Source organism: Corythoichthys intestinalis, chromosome 2 (genome assembly GCF_030265065.1).
Source record: "Corythoichthys intestinalis isolate RoL2023-P3 chromosome 2, ASM3026506v1, whole genome shotgun sequence".
NCBI classification, from domain to species: domain Eukaryota; kingdom Metazoa; phylum Chordata; class Actinopteri; order Syngnathiformes; family Syngnathidae; genus Corythoichthys; species Corythoichthys intestinalis.
The window spans coordinates 38,759,815-38,778,929 of NC_080396.1; the positions used below are offsets into that span (position 1 = coordinate 38,759,815).

The 19,115-nt window shown below is 37.5% G+C and overlaps 1 protein-coding gene across 3 annotated transcripts in view; it reads left to right on the plus strand.

Annotated features, from left to right (window-relative positions):
- The window catches only part of LOC130912546 (kelch domain-containing protein 8B-like), a 150,794-nt gene extending 132,435 nt beyond the window's left edge, over positions 1-18,359 (plus strand). For all 3 annotated transcript variants that reach the window (XM_057830694.1, XM_057830696.1, XM_057830695.1), the window contains 2 exons: positions 2,404-2,505; positions 7,278-18,359. In XM_057830694.1, the coding sequence (XP_057686677.1) occupies positions 2,404-2,505; positions 7,278-7,474 (299 nt within the window). In that variant the 3' untranslated portion in view covers positions 7,475-18,359. The remainder of the gene's footprint in view (positions 1-2,403; positions 2,506-7,277) is intronic.
- Positions 18,360-19,115: the final 756 nt, after the last annotated feature.

Below are 19,115 nucleotides of genomic sequence, written 5' to 3' on the forward strand. Positions count from 1 at the left end.
TTGGTGAGCATTTCATACCAAGTCACTATCCACAGCCTGTAAACGAAGTGTATAAATCAGCAAGCAATGTTAAGCAGAGGTGGGTACAGTAGCCAAAAATTTTAATCATGTAAGAGCAGCCTTATTTCAAAATAATATTATTCAAGTAAAAGTAAAAGTAGTCACCCAAAAAATGCACTCAAGTACAATTAAAAAAGTATTTGGTGAAAAGAAATTCTCAAATAATGAGTAACATTGTGAGTAACTGCTTATCATTTTTGTTTGATATTTAAAAAAATAAGATTAAGCAATGGTATTTTTTTTTCTCTGCAAAACATTATCTATATGAACTGTTGTTATACTGATACTGTACAATAACCCATTACAAAACCACATAAAACCAAAGAAATACAAAAAAAAAAAAATCACTGAATGAAATTAAAAGGATCATATCGCCGGGTTTCCGTGGTCAATCGGTCCCAAATAAAAACTGGGAGAGGTTAAAATACGTGCTTTCGAATCATATTGAGGGCAGCGTGTTATGTCGAATACTTTATTTTTTACAGTGCTTTAAAGACGTGATCATAAAACAAACAGCAAAAGCAAACTTGTGCCTAATTGGTATAATGGAGTCATATGATTATTGTTGCGACACCTCATTGTTGAAATTAGTAGAGCTTATCTTGGCATCGCTGGCAAAAAAATGTAATATGTAGACTAAAGAGGAAAAATGTAAAGACCCTTGTGTTGCCCAAAGTGTAGCGAACCGCTTGGAATGATGCGACACGCAGAGGGTTTCGACGGGTGTTCACGAACTTTATTTTCCATCAGTTTTCATTCTTTAGTTGACACCGTGAAAACTAGAAAAACTTCACAAAATGTAACACAACGGCGTCCTATTAAAAATACAGTTCACCAACACCAACAATAAAACAGTTCCATTTCCTCCTACCTCCATCTGCCTTCCAAGGGTGCTATCTTCAATCGAACCAATTATACATCTCCACACTGCAGTCTTTGTACAAACAAACAAATATAATCCAAAAGAATATAAACGTAAATTCCCACAAAGATAGTAAAACTCATGATTTTTTTTAATAAACTCACCTACGATGTGGCTGCACTGCTTCTCAACAAGCGCAGCGTGCGTAAAAGTGAGGTGAGGGAAGTTTCGTCATTACGATAAAACCGGAAGCATAGGGTTGTGTGCGATGCGCCTTTCAAAATAAACGCAGAGACGGAAGTGCCGGCAAATTCACACAAACCAACACGCCCCTTACACAAAGTAACGGAGTAAGATTAGCGTTTTTTTTTTCTTCATAAATCTACTCAACTAGAACTAAAAAGTATGTTTTATGTATGTATGTAAAACTACTCTTAGAAGTACATTTTCCTCAAAAAGTTATTCAAGTAAATGTAACAGAGTACATACTGTATAACGCGTTACTACCCACCTCTGATGTTTAGTGAGATAACAACTGACCTGTCTCAAATATCCAGATCCCTAAATCCATCTAAGAAAGTGCCAGCAGAAACTTATGTCTACTGTTTACCGTCCCATCCTTTGAGGTCCAGTTCAAGCAAGAAACTGTATTGACAAAACTACAGCATAATACAGTGCTTTTCTTTTTAGCAATTGCAAGTGCCTCATGTTTAGAGGCCAGCATTAGCAGCAAAGAAATACCAATGCTAGTACAAAAATACAATGTGTCATGAATATCATAGAAATTTTGAAAATAGAATTAGGAAAATAACAAAACTGTAGTTTTCAAGAAGTAGTTTTCTGTCTTCAATTGTAATTAAGCCCAGAAAAGACAACACTCAACACATCAACAGTGCAACCTGAATCATACATTCAACCTGATTCGTTACATGACTGGAAGCATTTTTACGTTATGTCAACTGTAAATTGTCTGGTTTTGTGGACATTGACTTTTGGCAACATAAACCCTTTGTGAACAATAACCTACCCAATTGTTTGAGGATTCAATTCGGCAAAAGGACACTTTACGTGTTTGATTTGCTTCTACTTCAACTTGGATCATGAATTTGTAGCATTATATAACACTTTCTTCATTTTTACATTTTCTTGTACCTATTCAGCGTCTAATATTCTCTCAATGTTTTTCTTTCTTCCTGTTTCAACAGGACTCCTTTGAATATTTGGGCTTTTTGCTATAAGAAATGTGCAAGCAATAAATTGCAGGATGGATGAACAATTGATGTTCCTACTGCAATTTTGAAAAGTCAACACATTGTTCAACAGACATCTCATGTCAGCAATGTAGTTGGAAAATGCCTATGCTCCTTGTGACTCTGTCAATGACAAATCTTAGATAGAGAACTGTCTTGTCATCTAATCTGTGAAATATGTTTATTTGGTAAAACATGACTAATCACTTAGTCCTCTCTGTCCTCCATTAGGTATCTGGCTAAAACCCAGTCGAACATCAAGGATGCGAGAAAAGAGGGCAGACTTTGTTGCTGGTTGTCTGGGGGGAAGGGTCATTGCAGCTGGTGGTCTCGGTCAGTACAATTTTCGCTTATAACTTTATAATATGAGCTAGTGCTGTACGATATATATCGCCACATGGTATATAAAACTTTCTCTCGATATTTTACGTCTCTTGTCATCATCGCCATAAATTGACCTGTTCTCCCAATGCACATTTTGGCCACATATTCTGTCCAGCAGATGGCACCCAATGTGCAATGACTTGCTACATTTATACAATTCCATTTAATTTTTTTGTCAAGAATCAACAACAAGTGGGACACAATCGTGAAGTGGAACAACATTTATTGGATAATTTAAACTTTTTTAACAAATAAAAAAACTGAAAAGTGGGGCGTGCAATATTATTTGGCCCCTTTACTTTCAGTGCAGCAAACTCACTCCAGAAGTTCAGTGAGGATCTCTGAATGATCCAATGTTGTCCTAAATGACCGATGATGATAAATAGAATCCACCTGTGTGTAATCAAGTCTCCGTATAAATGCACCTGCTCTGTGATAGTCTCAGGGTTCTGTTTAAAGTACAGAGAGCATTATGAAAACCAAGGAACACACCAGGCAGGTCCGAGATACTGTTGTGGAGAAGTTTAAAGCCGGATTTGGATACAAAAAGATTTCCCAAGATTTAAACATCTCAAGGATCACTGTGCAAGCCATCATATTGAAATGGAAGGAGCATCAGACCACTGCAAATCTACCAAGACCCGGCCGTCCTTCCAAACTTTCTTCTCAAACAAGGAGAAAACTGATCAGAGATGCAGCCAAGAGGCCCATGATCACTCTGGATGAACTGCAGAGATCTACAGCTGAGGTGGGAGAGTCTGTCCATAGGACAACAATCAGTCGTACACTGCACAAATCTGGCCTTTATGGAAGAGAGGCAAGAAGAAAGCCATTTCTCAAAGATATCCATAAAAAGTCTCGTTTAAAGTTTGCCACAAGCCACCTGGGAGACACACCAAACATGTGGAAGAAGGTGCTCTGGTCAGATGAAACCAAAATTGAACTTTTTGGCCACAATGCAAAACGATATGTTTGGCGTAAAAGCAACACAGCTCATCACCCTGAACACACCATCCCCACTGTCAAACATGGTGGTGGCAGCATCATGGTTTGGGCCTGCTTTTCTTCAGCAGGGACAGGGAAGATGGTTAAAATTGACGGGAAGATGGATGCAGCCAAATACAGGAACATTCTGGAAGAAAACCTGTTGGTATCTGCACAAGACCTGAGACTGGGACGGAGATTTATCTTCCAACAGGACAATGATCCAAAACATAAAGCCAAATCTACAATGGAATGGTTCAAAAATAAACGTATCCAGGTGTTAGAATGGCCAAGTCAAAGTCCAGACCTGAATCCAATCGAGAATCTGTGGAAAGAGCTGAAGACTGCTGTTCACAAACACTCTCCATCCAACCTCACTGAGCTCGAGCTGTTTTGCAAGGAAGAATGGGCAAGAATGTCAGTCTCTCGTTGTGCAAAACTGATAGAAACATACCCCAAGCGACTTGCAGCTGTAATTGGAGCAAAACGTGGCGCTACAAAGTATTAACGCAAGGGGGCCGAGTAATATTGCACGCCTCACTTTTCAGTTTTTAATTTGTTAAAATAGTTTAAATTATCCAATAAATGTTGTTCCACTTCACGATTGTGTCCCACTTGTTGTTGATTCTTGACAAAAAATTAAAATTTTATATCTTTATGTTTGAAGCCTGAAATGTGGCGAAAGGTTGCAAGGTTCAAGGGGGCCGAATACTTTTGCAAGGCACTGTAGAGGTACCACTGTACTCATCTCTAAGTCATTTGCAACATAATTGCGGCACCTATGAATTCTTAACCTAAACATTTCCTTTTACATTCATTATTAAAAGATGACAATATCATAGCTTTGACTTGGTAAATCCAGTTATCCATGCAGGCAAGCTATTATGCTGGAGTATTTTAAATGGTGTGTCTGTCTCAAAATTTATCAATTTATATAATTTGCTGGACGGATTTTGGGGGGTGGGATTAAAAAAAAGTTTCTGTGCCTCAAGAATCACTATGATATAATTTATATGATTATTGATCAGGTGAGTGTTAAAAAGATTTGTTTTTGAAGTCTATGTTGACTTTCGATTACAAAAAAATCGTACATAATTAGACTATATGACAATACAAATACAATACACCGCTAAATTATTACCAAATGGTGATAATAAAATATGAAACAACTGTTACAGTACCCTCAGTCAGTATTACCCTCACTGCACACTTGATGACAAATACTCAGAAAATATTTCATGATATTCAAGCAATCACCACCCCCAGACAGACATATTTTGAAAGAAGATTAATTCTCCATCAACTTTTCATTTTCTCCTTGACTGAACTAAATTTGTTCATATACAGCGTGAGCAATCCTTACAATTAATCAGAGGTCAGCTTTTTTCTCCTCAATGACATGCTTATTAAGCAGATATTGACTCTCTGTTGTGCAACTGTAAGCAACATTACTCATGCTAACTGTTACAAATTGATTTGAATTTAAAATTTCTTCTTACCCAAGTATCTAGACGGAATACACACACCACTCACTTCTCCCTTCCCTCCTTATGGTCATCTAAAAATTTAGTGTGAAATGAATAATAATCAAAAATCCAAGTCTATTATTGAGAATTTTGGTAGCTGTCACAGCAGGCAACATGAGGCAGTGAGTAATCAGGCTACTGTTGCAAAGCCCAAGTCCGTAGCAGAAAGAACATTATACCAAAAAGCCGTACCTACGTATATGGTGATATTTAGTTAGCTGCCATTATGTAAATGAAACACTTGAGAGGAATCATTGTGTATTTAATGGGGCCCTGGGGAGAAAATGTATCTAAAGTAATAGATAAGAACCTAAGATCATTTCAGACAAGAGGCCTTGGAGAGGAAAGAACCAAAATGAGAGTAGGACAGAATCAGATCAGAGGAGAGTTAGTAGACATGACTGCAGAAAAAGATGAACACACTTGTGTGGTTAGAAAAAAGGGAGATAAAAAGCTATGGAAAGAAAAGAATAGGATTTAAAAAATGAAAGATGAATGGAAAATGAACTTCAGAAAGAACAACAAAGGAAGGACCAGATGAAGGATGGGATTAATGGGAGAAAAAAAATGAGCAGCTGGAGAATCGACATGACATCTGTGGGCCGACAAATCAAAGCAATGACGGGAAGCCTTTGAGCAACAGGAACCAAGCATGCGTGTGTGCGTACGTGTTCATGTGTGTTTTCAAAATAACGAAAGAGTCCAAGCCCAAGCTTAGCCATCCCATCATGACCACAAAACAAACCTCATCATGTGATGTGAGTCTCCATGGTAACGGAAACGAGATGATTTCTGTGTGATGTATAATGGCAGCTTTGCACCTGAGCCTCAGGTTAGCAAGAAATCAGTCTACAATCCCAGAAAACATTTAAAATGTGCTAATTTGTCATCTTAAATTTGGCCCTCTTCCCTTGTGGTTTCTATTGAGGTGAATTCCTCATGGAGTTATCTTTGCAACTGTGCATTTAAATGTGTTCTCCTGGTTAAAAAAAAAGCCAGCCTAAAGTAATAAAGTAAAACCATTGCTTATCCTGTTAGACTATTCCCAAATATTTTCACGCTAAATTGCATTTGTGTCTTCTTTCCTTATCGTTTTTCTTATTATTTATGAGACCTTTGGGTCTAGCTACTGAGGGTAGTGGGTTTGGTATCACAGCAACAATAAAAAGAGCAAAATCAGCTGAGTCAAATCAAGTCAGATTTACTTAATTTTTCCATTTTCTGGTATGCTTATCGGATATGCAACCACACAAATCTTTTGTGGAATTAAATATTAATTCCCAAATTTGAGCTAAAAGAGCTCTGATCATCGAGTTAAATTTGACCCCTTTGGGAAGTTAACGTTAATGATTCATCAATAAAATAACTAATACATAATATTTTGGGTGTTGTAAAAAATGGCTTCAAAATAGAAATATAGATAGCCAACATTTAAAGAAAAATAATCACATTTGTTTAAATTGTAAAGATTTATCATATGTAAGCATTTCATATTTTACTTGTATAAAATCTCACATTATGGTACGAGCTAGAACAGTCCATCATCAAACTGCTTATCTCATGTGCAAAATGTGTTCCAAAAGATGCCATGTCAAAGATAAAATCTTCAATTTGAGACAGAGAGACAGAGAGAGAGAGAGAGAGAGAGAGAGAGAGAAAATCTGATTTCTCAATAACCTTACAAAACACATTCCTTCAAAGTGATGGATAACATTGGACTTTTAGGGCATCTGCAACTTGGTATTACATTTGGCCAATATCTATTATAGAAAACCTATACATTCACTTCACAATGAGTAGTATTAGTAAAATGAGTACAAAATTATTCTTTATACTGATACTTGTAGGTAGGGGAATTCCTGTGTCGATATTTAGGAAAACAGTAAGGAAACGAATACCCGGTAACTGTTTTTGAAAAAACCACTGACATCTTGGGGGACTACCATTTACCAAAGGCAATTTTTATATACTTTGCACTTTATTTTGTAACAAAGGAACTTTGAATCGATACATGAGGTATTTATAAAATGTTCAATGAGGACAAGTAAATTTAGAAAATTCCATCCAGTGAAACATTTTGCTTTTCAATCACCTCTAAATCATTTCCCTATGCCAGGGCATGTCTAAATTGTGTCTGTTTCTGTGTGTGTGTTTTTTTTTTTTTTTTTTGTGCTTTATTTCAATTGTTATTGATGTCTCTTAACTTTGCAGGTAATGAACCATCACCGTTGGGCTCCGTTGAGAGCTACAACCCAATAAAGCGACGTTGGGAGTACGTAGCGCCCCTTCCGACCGCACGCTGCTCGTCTTCAGCGCTGCAGATCACCAGCATGATGTTCGTCATCGGAGGGGTTGCGCAGGGACCAAGCAATGCCGTGGAAGCGCTCTGCTTACAAGAAACAGTGTGACACGTTTGCAGAAAGCAACCTACCCACCAGAGTGAATCCACACTGGTTTTGATATATTATTCATTCTTGTGTGGAAAAGGCCGAATCACATGGTTTGGATATGGAAGTAATCAGCCACACGTACTTTTCTACCTTGACTGATGGAATACTCTTGATAGTACACAGATTCAGCAAGCATTTTTTCAAGGAAAAGGCATTCAAGGACATTTGCTGACAAAGCTGGACGAATAAATACAAGGACAGCCAAGATTGCTGTGAATGATAAGGAAAGAAAACTGACAGCTTGTCTTTGTTGTAGATATCAGGGGAGGATGAAAAAGGGCAAAAAAATGACGCATACACTCACATCATATCTGAAGACTTCTCATGCCTTTGGTCTATTAAGCATTTTTTTTTTTCAGATTAAAAGCAGGGTACTTTTCTGGATATTAAAGGAACATGGGCCATATTAGTGTCGCGCTCCCCTGCTGCTGTGTCAGCAATTTGTCATTTTTCTAGGATTCTTTTTTTTTTTCTTTTCTTTTCTTATATCGACGTGCTCGTGCGAAACATTTTGTTCTTGAGCTTTTTGAGTCAGTGTTCTTGGGAACTTTTATCATGATCAGTGACTAACAGACAGTGGCAGTGACACAGTGCCCGGGCGGGTAAAAGTATCATGACACCTTTTTTTTGAGCCTTTATGCGGTTGAGGAACAATATTCAGCAACTTACACCTTTGTACACATTGCTCACGAACCAAATCTTTAAAAAATCCCTTGTATGTCTATATTTAAAATACCGTATGTAGATTATAAAAATATAATACACAACTGGAGTTAAGATACTGTAAACTCTTTCCCTCACGACGACTTTTATAGGTAGTTATTTTAATCATGATGTAACTCAAATATGAATTTATTTGTATGGTGTCTTTTGATTTTAAGTGGGTGCAAAATTAACCATAACTTAAAACCAACGCTCTTTCTTTGATAAGTGCTGAGTATCTAACTAAACATTGGCAGCCTAAAGTCAATCTGAGTAATAATTCCAGAAACCACTCCCAGTCTTACATACGTACCTGATATTAATATGTTCGAAATACAAATGCACAAAATGGCCAATGTCAAATGGCCATTGTCAAACTAGAAATACATATTTATGTAATTTTAGTTTCTAAACTGCTACAAAAGTTAGGACTAATGAAATCAGCATACTCACAAATTGTCTTTGTGGAAAATCTCGGCCTGTTTAATCGATCAAAAAGCGATTCCAGAGGCCACAACCTATTCTGTTATATAAACGACAACTGATGAATGCAGGGATGTATTGCACATTCTGCCATCAAATGGGAGAGAATTTACACACCCCAATTCCAGTTAGGTTGGGATGTTGTGTAAACTATCATTTTACTGAAAACGTTTTCCTTTTCAACCTCCTGTATATTCATTTGAATACTATACAAAGTCAAGACACTGTTCATTGGGTTTATATTTGTTTCAAATATTCACACATTTTGAATTGGGAAAGAGGTATTAGAACGATCAGCCTTCCATTAGACAACACTAAATGATTGATAAATGCGTACACTAATTATTGAAGCTTTGATATTATGGACCAAAGGGGATAAAATATCTGAATTCCTTTCAATTGTTCGGTGACAAGCATTTTTAAATCATTTGACTTTTTTTTGCCCGTGCAGTTGTTCATAAAGTTTTGAACCTCTTTCATACTTGTCACCTGTTTCCAACAAACCTTTTCATCTTTTTCAAACCGGAGTTTATTTTTTTATTTGCTCTTTTGGCGGCACAATGGTTGAGTTGCTACCACTTCCGGATTCTTTTCTGACTTCTGAGATCATGGCTTAATTCCCTGGAGAACAGGCAAACACCACACAGAAAGGCCTGAGCCAGGTATTTTTGTTTCCTTCCACATCCCAAAAAATATGCACGGTAGGCTGATACAACACTTCAAATTGTTCATAGGTATGAGTGTGTGCGTGAATGGTTGTTTGTCTCGTTGTGCCCTGCTATTGGCTGGCTAACAATTCGGAGTGTAGCCCAGCTACTGCCCATGGTTAGGCTCCAGCACCCCCGTGACCATCTTGGGGATAAACTGCACAGAATACTACTGAATGAATATTGATCTATTTTTTAGTATTTCACAACTTTCCCAGTCTATTCTTTCCCATTCTTGTTTTTGTTGAAGCATGAAATGTTAAAATGAGAACACATTCACACACACACAAAAATAATAATAATGTTCATCTATTTGAACATTAAATACCTTTATAGTTTATTCTCTTGAATATAGATTTAAAAAGATTTGTAATCCGTTGAATTACATTTTACACAACTTCCAAATTCTAGCTGTGTATTTTTAATTGAAAAATAATCTTCAGACAAATGACTGTAAGTAAAATTGGTCAATTTTCTCATGATATCTTGCCTGACAATGCAATTATGCAAAATAAATAAATAAATAAATAAATAAATAAATAAATAAACGACAATGTGCACACAGTATCAATGTGAGCCCACAAACAAATACAAACCAGACTACATACGTAAAGCCTGAAATGTTTTTTTTAAAACACTGTGGAAAAAATATTAATGTGTTTAAATTATTAATTTTGCCATCAAATTGAATCCTATATGCACTGAAGTTGAGTCAGTCCAAGGCCACAGCATCCTCACCTGCCATTGGCCACTGTCATTGTGTGTTTTTTTTTTCTTTTCAATTCTCCAGCCATCAGCAGCAAAGTGATTTATCATCACCGGCATTATCCATCACGCTCTAACACGTGTTGGTGTGTTTTTGTTTGTAGACACTAATCATTGCTGCTATATTCAGCAAGCTTCTCAGCCAGCTTTACTCACTGTTGTGTTTCCTCCATCCACTGATGCCACCACCTCAGTTTAAAGAATGATAGCGACACAGTGTATATATTACCTCAGTTTGACATCAAGCGCATTTTGGATTCTATAGATAAATCACTTGAAGGTTCTAAAAGCTAGGCAACCTTTTGAAGCGTGAAATTGGAATTTGAAGATAGGAAAAAACACTTGTTGACACATCATTGTTGATGTTTCTTGCTGGCCATACTGTTCTTAGTTTGTACACAAAAGCATGAGTCCAGCTTTGTTTTTTGACAATGCAATTGGGCCGGCAGAAATGATCATTTTTGGGACTTTTTCAGGAAATAGAAAAGAAAAAAGAAAAAATTATAAGTGGTGCAATGAAGCCATCAATTATCCAATTATTTAGTTTACTTTTCTATATGATATTGTCAACAAAAACAAACAACATGGCCCCTAATAAAAAGTGGACAAGTGCAACATCAACAACAACTTAAAGTCTTTGTGGTAAACTACAGTAGTTTCAGTTGAGGCAAAGCTGTCGATTTATCTGCCTGTAAATTCTTGGATTGTCTTCCATGACATTCACTTTTGACATCTCCGCAAACTGGCATTTAGGCTTCAGGCGACAGAGAAGGAATCTCCAGAGCCAATGACGGGTGATCACGGCCATGTGTTTTCGATCAGTGACATGTTAAGAACATCTTACTACGTCCCATGCGTAGCTTGTAGGCTGATGAGTGCAAATTTCCCTCCAGTATGAGTATTTATCTTGCCATAATTTTTTACCTTATCTTGTTGGCTCACACATTCCCAAAGCATCAGTGATCCACATCACCGAAAGTAAAAATGGTGTACTTTTCGTCATTGCCTGTCTTGTGAAGTGGATGGTTGAGGCTTTAAAGATAAATTTGAATGAATTACAGTGGGGAGAGCAAGTATTTGATACACTGCTTTGCTGGTTTTCCCACTTGTAAAGCATGTAGAGGTCTGTAATTTGTATCATAGGTTTTCTTCAACTGTGAGGGACGGAATCTAATACAAAAAAAACAGAACATCACGTTGTATGATTTTTAAATAATAAATTTGCATTTAATTGCATGAAATAAGTATTTGATACATCACAAAAATCGAACTTAATATTTGGTACAGAAACCTTTGTTTGCTATTACAGATACCAAACGTTTCCTGTAGTCCTTGATAAGGTTTGCACACACTGCTGCAGGGATTTTGGCCCACTTCTCCATGCAGATCTTCTCCAGAGCCTTCAGGTTTCGGGGCTGCTGCCGGGCAACACGGACTTTCAGCTCCCTCCATAGATTTTCTATCGGATTCAGATCTGGTGACTGGCTAGGCCACTCCAGGACCTTAAGATGCTTCTTACGGAGCCACTCTTTAGTTGCCTTGGCTGTGTGCTTTGGGTTGTTTTCATGCTGGAAGACCCAGCCACGACCCATCTTCAGGGCTCTCACTGAAGAAAGAAGGTTGTCAGCCAAGATCTGGCGATATATAGCCCCATCCATCCTCCCCTCAATACGGTGCAGTCATCCAGTACCCTTGGCAGAGAAGCAGCCCCAAAAAATGATGTTTCCTCCTCCATGTTTCACGGTGGGATGGTGTTCTTGGGGTTGTACTCATCCTTCTTTTTCCTCCAAACACGACGAGCCGAGCTTACACCAAAAAGTTCAATTTTGGTCTCATCCGACCACATAACCTTCCCCCATTGCTCCTCTGGATCATCCAGATGGTCAGTGGCAAACTTCAGACGTGTCTGGACATGCACTGGCTTGAGCAGCAGGACCTTGCGTGCGCGGTAGGCTTTTAATTCATGACGGCGTAATGTGTTTCCGATGGTTTTCTTCGAGACTGTGGTTCCAGCTCTCTTCAGGTCATTGACCAGGTCCTGCTGTGTAGTTCTGGGCTGATCCCTCACCTTGCTCATGATCAGTGATGCCCCACGAGGTGAGATCTTGCATGGAGCCCCAGAACGAGAAAGATTGACCGTCAACTTGAACTTCTTCCATTTTCTAATAATCGCTCCAACAGTTGTTACCTTCTCACCAAGCTGCTTGCTTATTTTCCTGTAGCCCATCCCAGCCTTGTGCAGGTCTATTATTTTATCCCTGATGTCCTTACACAGCTCTTTGGTCTTGGCCATTGTGGAGAGGTTGGAGTTTGTTTGTTTGAGCATGTGAACAGGTGTCTTTTATACAGGTAACAAGTTCAAACAGGTGCAGTTACTTCCGGTAATGAGTGGAGAACAGGAGGAGAGCCGAAATATTTACTAGTTTGATAATGTATTAAATACTTATTTCATGCAGTTAAATACAAATGTATTATTTAAAAATTATACAATGTGATTTTCTGGATTTTTGTATTAGATTCCGTCCCTCACAGTTGAAGAGAACTTATGATACAAATTACAGACCTCTACATGGCTTGAAAGTGGGAAAACCAGCAAAATCGGCAGCGTATCAAATACTTGTTCTCCCCACTGTAACTCTCTTAATTTGGAAGTTTGCCTCTGTGCTGTTAAGCATGCTGTCAGCAGGCTGCTTTGTGACATCCCTGTACTATCAGATTCCCTTCTGGTGACTCGACAATGGAGTTCTGCATCTCAAATTAAGTATTTGCCATTTATTTGCATCCTCCACAATTTTCCTACCAGTTATGCCTGACAGTGGCTAGTGGGGGGGGGGACAACAAAGCTAATAAAATCTACAGAAAGTAGTACCAAAAAACAAGATTAAATATTTAGAACAAGAAACAAATTTGCCTTATATGTTTGGACCAACAATAACCTTAATGATAGATCAATTAGTGATTATTTGATGCCCCAAAGCAACCTGTCAATTCCAGAGGTGGCTTACCCTGTATTCCGTTACATTTACTTGAGTAACGTTTTGAGAAAAATGTACTCCTAAGAGTAGTTTTACTAAGCCATACTGTCTACTTTTACTTGAGTAGATTTGTGGAGAAAAAAAAAAAAAAAAAAAACGCTACTCTTACTGCGCTACTTTGGGCTACACAAAAGTCATTAAAGTCAATTTTTCCTCTTCATTCTACATATCACATTTTTTGTCAGCAATGTCAAGAGTAGCTCTACCAATTTCACCAATGTAGCTCTACCAATTTCACCAATGAGACGTCGCAACAATAATCACATGACTCCATTATACCAATCAGACAAGCTTGCCGTTCTATGATCATGCCAACCTGTTCAATCACGTGGCGTCTTGAAAGCACTGTTAAAAAAAATAAAGTATGTGACTCGGAAGCGCGGGGTTTAACCTCTCTCCCAGTTTTTATTTGGCACCGATTGACCACGGAAAACCGGAGATATGATCCTTTTAATTTCATAATAGTAACTATGAAGGAACTAATCACTATTCAGACTAAGGACTATTTTCTCCACCAGGGGGTTCTCATACTCTTTGGACGAATAATGCTTCATTTCTGTCATTTTTTTTTTCTCTCGCTGGAATTCAATGATCTTTTTTTTTTTTTTTTTTTTGTATTTCATAGGCTTAATGTGGTTCTGTAATGGATTATTGTACAGTATCATTATCACAACAGTTCATATAGATAACTTTGTGCTGAGACACAATCTTACTCATTATTTGAGTTTTTTTTTTGTTTTGTTTTTTGTGACCAAATACTTTTTTACTTGTACTTGAGTACACTTTTTGGAAGACTACTTTTACTTTTACTAATATTATTTTGAGGTAACGCTACTCTTACTTGAGTAAAATCTTTGGCTACTCTACCCACCTCTGGTCAATTTCAAAATAAAGAATTCTTTCTGATCTCACAATACTAAATTCAATTATGGGGAGAAAAAGAAACATGCTTTCGATGAATGTAAGATAGCCGTGGCCATTGTTGTCACAGATTACTTGAAAAAGTAATTTAATTACTGATTACCAATTACGCCTCAAAAAGTAATCTAGTTACTTTACTGATTACTTCATTATCAAAGTAACTAAGTTACTTTAAAAGTAACCTATCAGTTACTTTTTACCCATTTTCCTCCCTTTGCCGCCTCAACATAAGAATGACAACAGAAAAATGTCATCACATAACTGACTTTCCGATGATTGAATTTTAAAGCGGAATATTAGAATTTCGTGCTAGCTTAGCCACTTTGGAGCCCTGAAACTCACAAATATCTGACAAACTGCTTGGAATTTGTTGAAAGCAACTCCACCGACCAATTAAACCCCGCTAACTTCTAAGATTAAACCTAATGTCAAAACTTCTGAATTTCGGGTTATGGTTAACAGCGCCAATGTAAAACAATGCAAACTGACTGCACAGAATTGCAAAGGTGGTGGCGGGCGTGGATGCGCATGCAAAACCCGGATGTACTCCTCTCAACACACACGCGGTCAATTTGGCCACAAAACGTGGCGGCAACTAAGCACTTTACACTCAATCAGACTTACAACACATCCCACAGATGCTAAACGAAAACATCGCCTCACGGCATAAATGTGCAACACGCATATGATGTAAACAAAGCTTGCCAACTTGGAGCGATGACTGCCCGTCGTTGCTACTGAAAAGCTACGAAACGGTCGCGCATGTAGGGGGTCCAACCTTTTGCTGATACCCTCCAGAATGAAGGAAAAATACCTTCATTCGTGGATATCCACACATCAACATTCCCTCGCAACGTCTCAACACTTTGCTCAAATGTCCACCCGCCTGGCCCACGCCTTTCAGTCCCACAACACATGTGACGCAAGACCAAAACAGGAAATAGCTAAGAGTTTGTCATGGAAACATGTACCGGGAACCTTTTATTTTAGCATTTTCTATTCAAAATGCTCTTCGTACATGACTACAATATTCTTCATCCTACATACATTATGAGGCAATGAAAAAATAACGCAGAGACACTAAGGAAACTAACTTTAATCAGATTACTGGTGTAGAAAAATGAACGTGTTAGATTACTCGTTACTGAAAGAAAGTAATCAGATTAATAGTAACGCGTTACTAACTAATGTGTTACTGACAACACTGGCCGTGGCACAGGATGAAAAACACATACATGCCCGCGCACACATTTTCCGGGGATGTAGTGCATAGATTTCTTGTCAGCTTCCAGCAGATCGCTTTGCTTTCAAGGCTGGTGCCAATAGACAGTTTGTTATTTTGGGTATTCAAAATGTGATTGTGATAGATCACACAGCACAATGAGCAAACACAAATACTGGATGTTCATGATGGTGCAAATGCATTTTCCACTCAGTTGTGAAGACAGTTCTATTTAGGAAAAAAAGGGGAAAAAAAAAAAAAGGCAAGAATATAGGCTTGCGAGCTGTACAGTGGTATTGTTGTTTTTGCCCAACTTTGATATTAATAGAACTGTCGTGTCTAGCTGCCAAAGTCAAATTGAAGAATGATTTTACTGATGCAGACTTGTTCAATACATTTGATTTATACCTGCAGTAGAATATAAGACAACAAACATTTTTTGCAATTGCAGTGGACGTGGGTGGTTCTGAGACATATCCATTGTGGCATTTTACAAACACACTGGTGCTCGTTCGTGCACATTAGTGCAAAACCTCCGTGTTTATTATTAGGCAAGCCATCTGGTAGTTGTACTGTGTCATCTTGTAATTTCATCTTGTTTTTCTTTGAACCCCCCCGCCCAACTCCTCTAAAAACTGTAAGGTTTTACAAGGTTGCCCTATTTCCTCTCATTAAGCCACATTGGCTCATTGATCTGTTGTGCTATATGTGCCAGGTTAGTTTCTCATCAGATTAGAATTTCACTCGTAGCATCTCTCATTGCCTAATGAGAAAGAAGAGCAGGATGATTCAAAGCAGGTACAGTAGATGCCATGCTGTACCGTTTGAAAAATTAATTATTCATAAACCTGCATGATTGCGAATATACATTATTTCTTGTCAAAAGCTAAAATATTTTTGCCAACCTGCGTCCTATGGTGGTATGTACTTGAGCTACATTTTTGGTTAGTTCTTCTAGTTGTATTAATAAGGAGGGGGAAAATCAACAAAAGGCTGAGCTTAGTGGTGGCAAGAAAGCATCCACAGTATATTACATTTTGGCGCAGAATTATTCTATTGATCACTTTGTCAACTCCCATTTTATTCTGCTGATCCAACATTAATTTACAGTAAACGCCCACCCCACACCCTAAAAAACATGTTTTCATGATATATACTGTAGTTAGTTCTGTACTATCTAGTTATTCGTATTAAATAGTTTTCAAATCACAGTCTTTTCTCCCTTTTCTTTTGTATTACTGCAACCTACTGGCTTAAATAATAATACTAATAATACATTTAATTTGAAAGCGCCTTTCTGGCACTCAAGGTCGCCGTACAATCATTTAAAAAAAACAATTAGACAAAGTGGTACTAATGATTTATGTACCTATTTAGGCATCACAACATACATTAGCAATATGGGATCTTTGTTTTGTAGTTGTATTTATTTAATATTAGTAATATTATTATGACTGACATAACTTTTGTGTACTTATTTATTAACATTTTAGAGCAAAACAATTCTGTAAAATTAAAACCACAGTGTTATCAATTCTGCCAAACTTGAATGGTTTAAAAAAAAAAAAAAAAAAGCTTGCCGTTTATACAAAAGGAGGTTTCAAAATGGTGGAAAATTAAGAGGTTTATTTCAAGATGCGAAATATCGATCAGCCAAATTTTTGTTTCTCATTTTGAGTGCAAATTTGGGAGGCAAGGACTGTATAGTAGCAAGTACCTCAACACATTTCACAACATCAGTTGTTAGCAGATTGTCAACACTTCTTCAAAAAGAAGTTTTAAGCTGTCTATTACTGATTAGCTGAAGGTTGCTTTCAAACGAAACTTAATACTAACATACAATAGGAAATACCATAGATAAACGGGGCTTGATGCTATTTGTATCTGCTGTTACCCTTTAAACAATATCTGAACAAAAATGATTGAGCAACACATGTGCAACACGTACAGCAATGCTCATAGACATGTTTTGTTTATCCTCTGCAAAGAACAACTGCAGAAACAGAGAGGACCTCTCAGTAGAGCCTATCCATACTGTATATGTTTTATACTACCCCTGAGGTGGCAAGCACACCAGGATGACCAGCACAATGAAGCAGAAAGTGTAAAAAGCTCTTTAACAAAAATCATATTTGGTGGCTTACTGTGGACCTAGATCATCAAATAAGCTCACAGTTTCACATGCACGAATTGATGTAACTGATGTAATCAGCACTAGGCACCTCAATTTCTAAAATCCATTAATTTTACACTGACGATTTGCGTTTTTTTCTAATGTGTCCATATTGCTGATTGAACAATGTTTAAAAACCCTCAATTTGATGTCTTCTGTTTGCTGTGCTTATGTAAATTGATAAATGAAGCTGGAATTTTAGTTTTAGTCTACTCTACAATATGTAATCCTTTCCAACCGTTTTTTACAGCTGCAGCCAAGACTTTGAAATTTAGGTTGTCAAACGGGATGTCAAGCTAACCACTATAGCACTATGCTGCCACTATATAATAGGCAAAATAGTGGTTTGCAATACCTATCAATGAAAATAGGAGATACATTACAGCAAAAGGTTGCTCAGCATATGCTTATCAGTAAACAATAACATTACATTTAAACATTCGACATGCCGAGACGCAGTCTTGGGCTTCTTTTCACGTGCCATGGTTGTCCATCATTTAACTCACAATCAGGACCAGTGTTGTTTTTGGCAGCTCTTTTTCAGCATCTAATTGTTATTGAAGAAAACTCAAACAAATTTCATCTAGTTTTAGTCGACGTTTACTCAAAATGTTTTCGTCTGTAAAATTTTAGTCCAAAATAAATAAATGTTTCCAACAATTTCGAATGAACATTGTTAGACTAGTTGTTCGAGAGTTTAACAGGCTCGCCGTTAGCATTAGCCTAGTGCTAATGCTAAAGCAACATTGCATATTCTGTCTTGCCAAGATAAGAAAACAAATCTTACCTTGTGTGTTTCAAAACAAGCAAGCCTGGAGAGGACACTGGTCGGTTGGAGGGGTGGTGGTGTTGGTGGTGGGGGGGGGCGCAGCACGTGTGTGTAAGGGACACAACCAAACATTGCTACAATTCAGGCTAACTACACATAAAATGTTACACATTGTGAACATGTGACGGAAACTATAGCACATTTTGGTCTCGCTCTCGTCCTGTGAGACAAAAACTAGTATTCGTCTCATGATGTTTTAGTCTCCCAAGACAAGTTTTTAGCTCATTTTCATCTTGTCATCGTGAAAAAATCATTCGTCGACGAAATATTTTCGTAATCTTCATCATTGATGAAAACAGCACTGCTCAGGACGAAAAAAATTGAGCTGACAAATGGGAGCAGAAGCTGCTGATTCAGCCTTCCGCATTCATACAGTACAGCCTTTTGTGAGTTTTATTTATCAATGTATCAAATGCAGTGATTTATGTTGTGACATCATTATTAAGCTGTCTGTTTTCTCTGCGGACATTGTCCTGTTGGAGAAAAAGAAATGTCCCTACACTTTCAATAAATTTGAGAAGGTTTGTGTTGTTTTCTTTATAAAATTTGTATTGTGAGTGGAGATCGTAAGTGACCGATATCCCTTGTTCCGTTCTTGTTCCATGTTCCCAAAGTGTCACCAGTTGCGCTGCTTTTTTATTTTTTAAATTAATTAATTAATTAATTAATTACTTTTTTTTTAATGCATTGTGTGAATGAGATACATACACAAACAGCGAAAAAAAAAATCAAATAAACCACTTGAGCACAAAAGATCGGCTA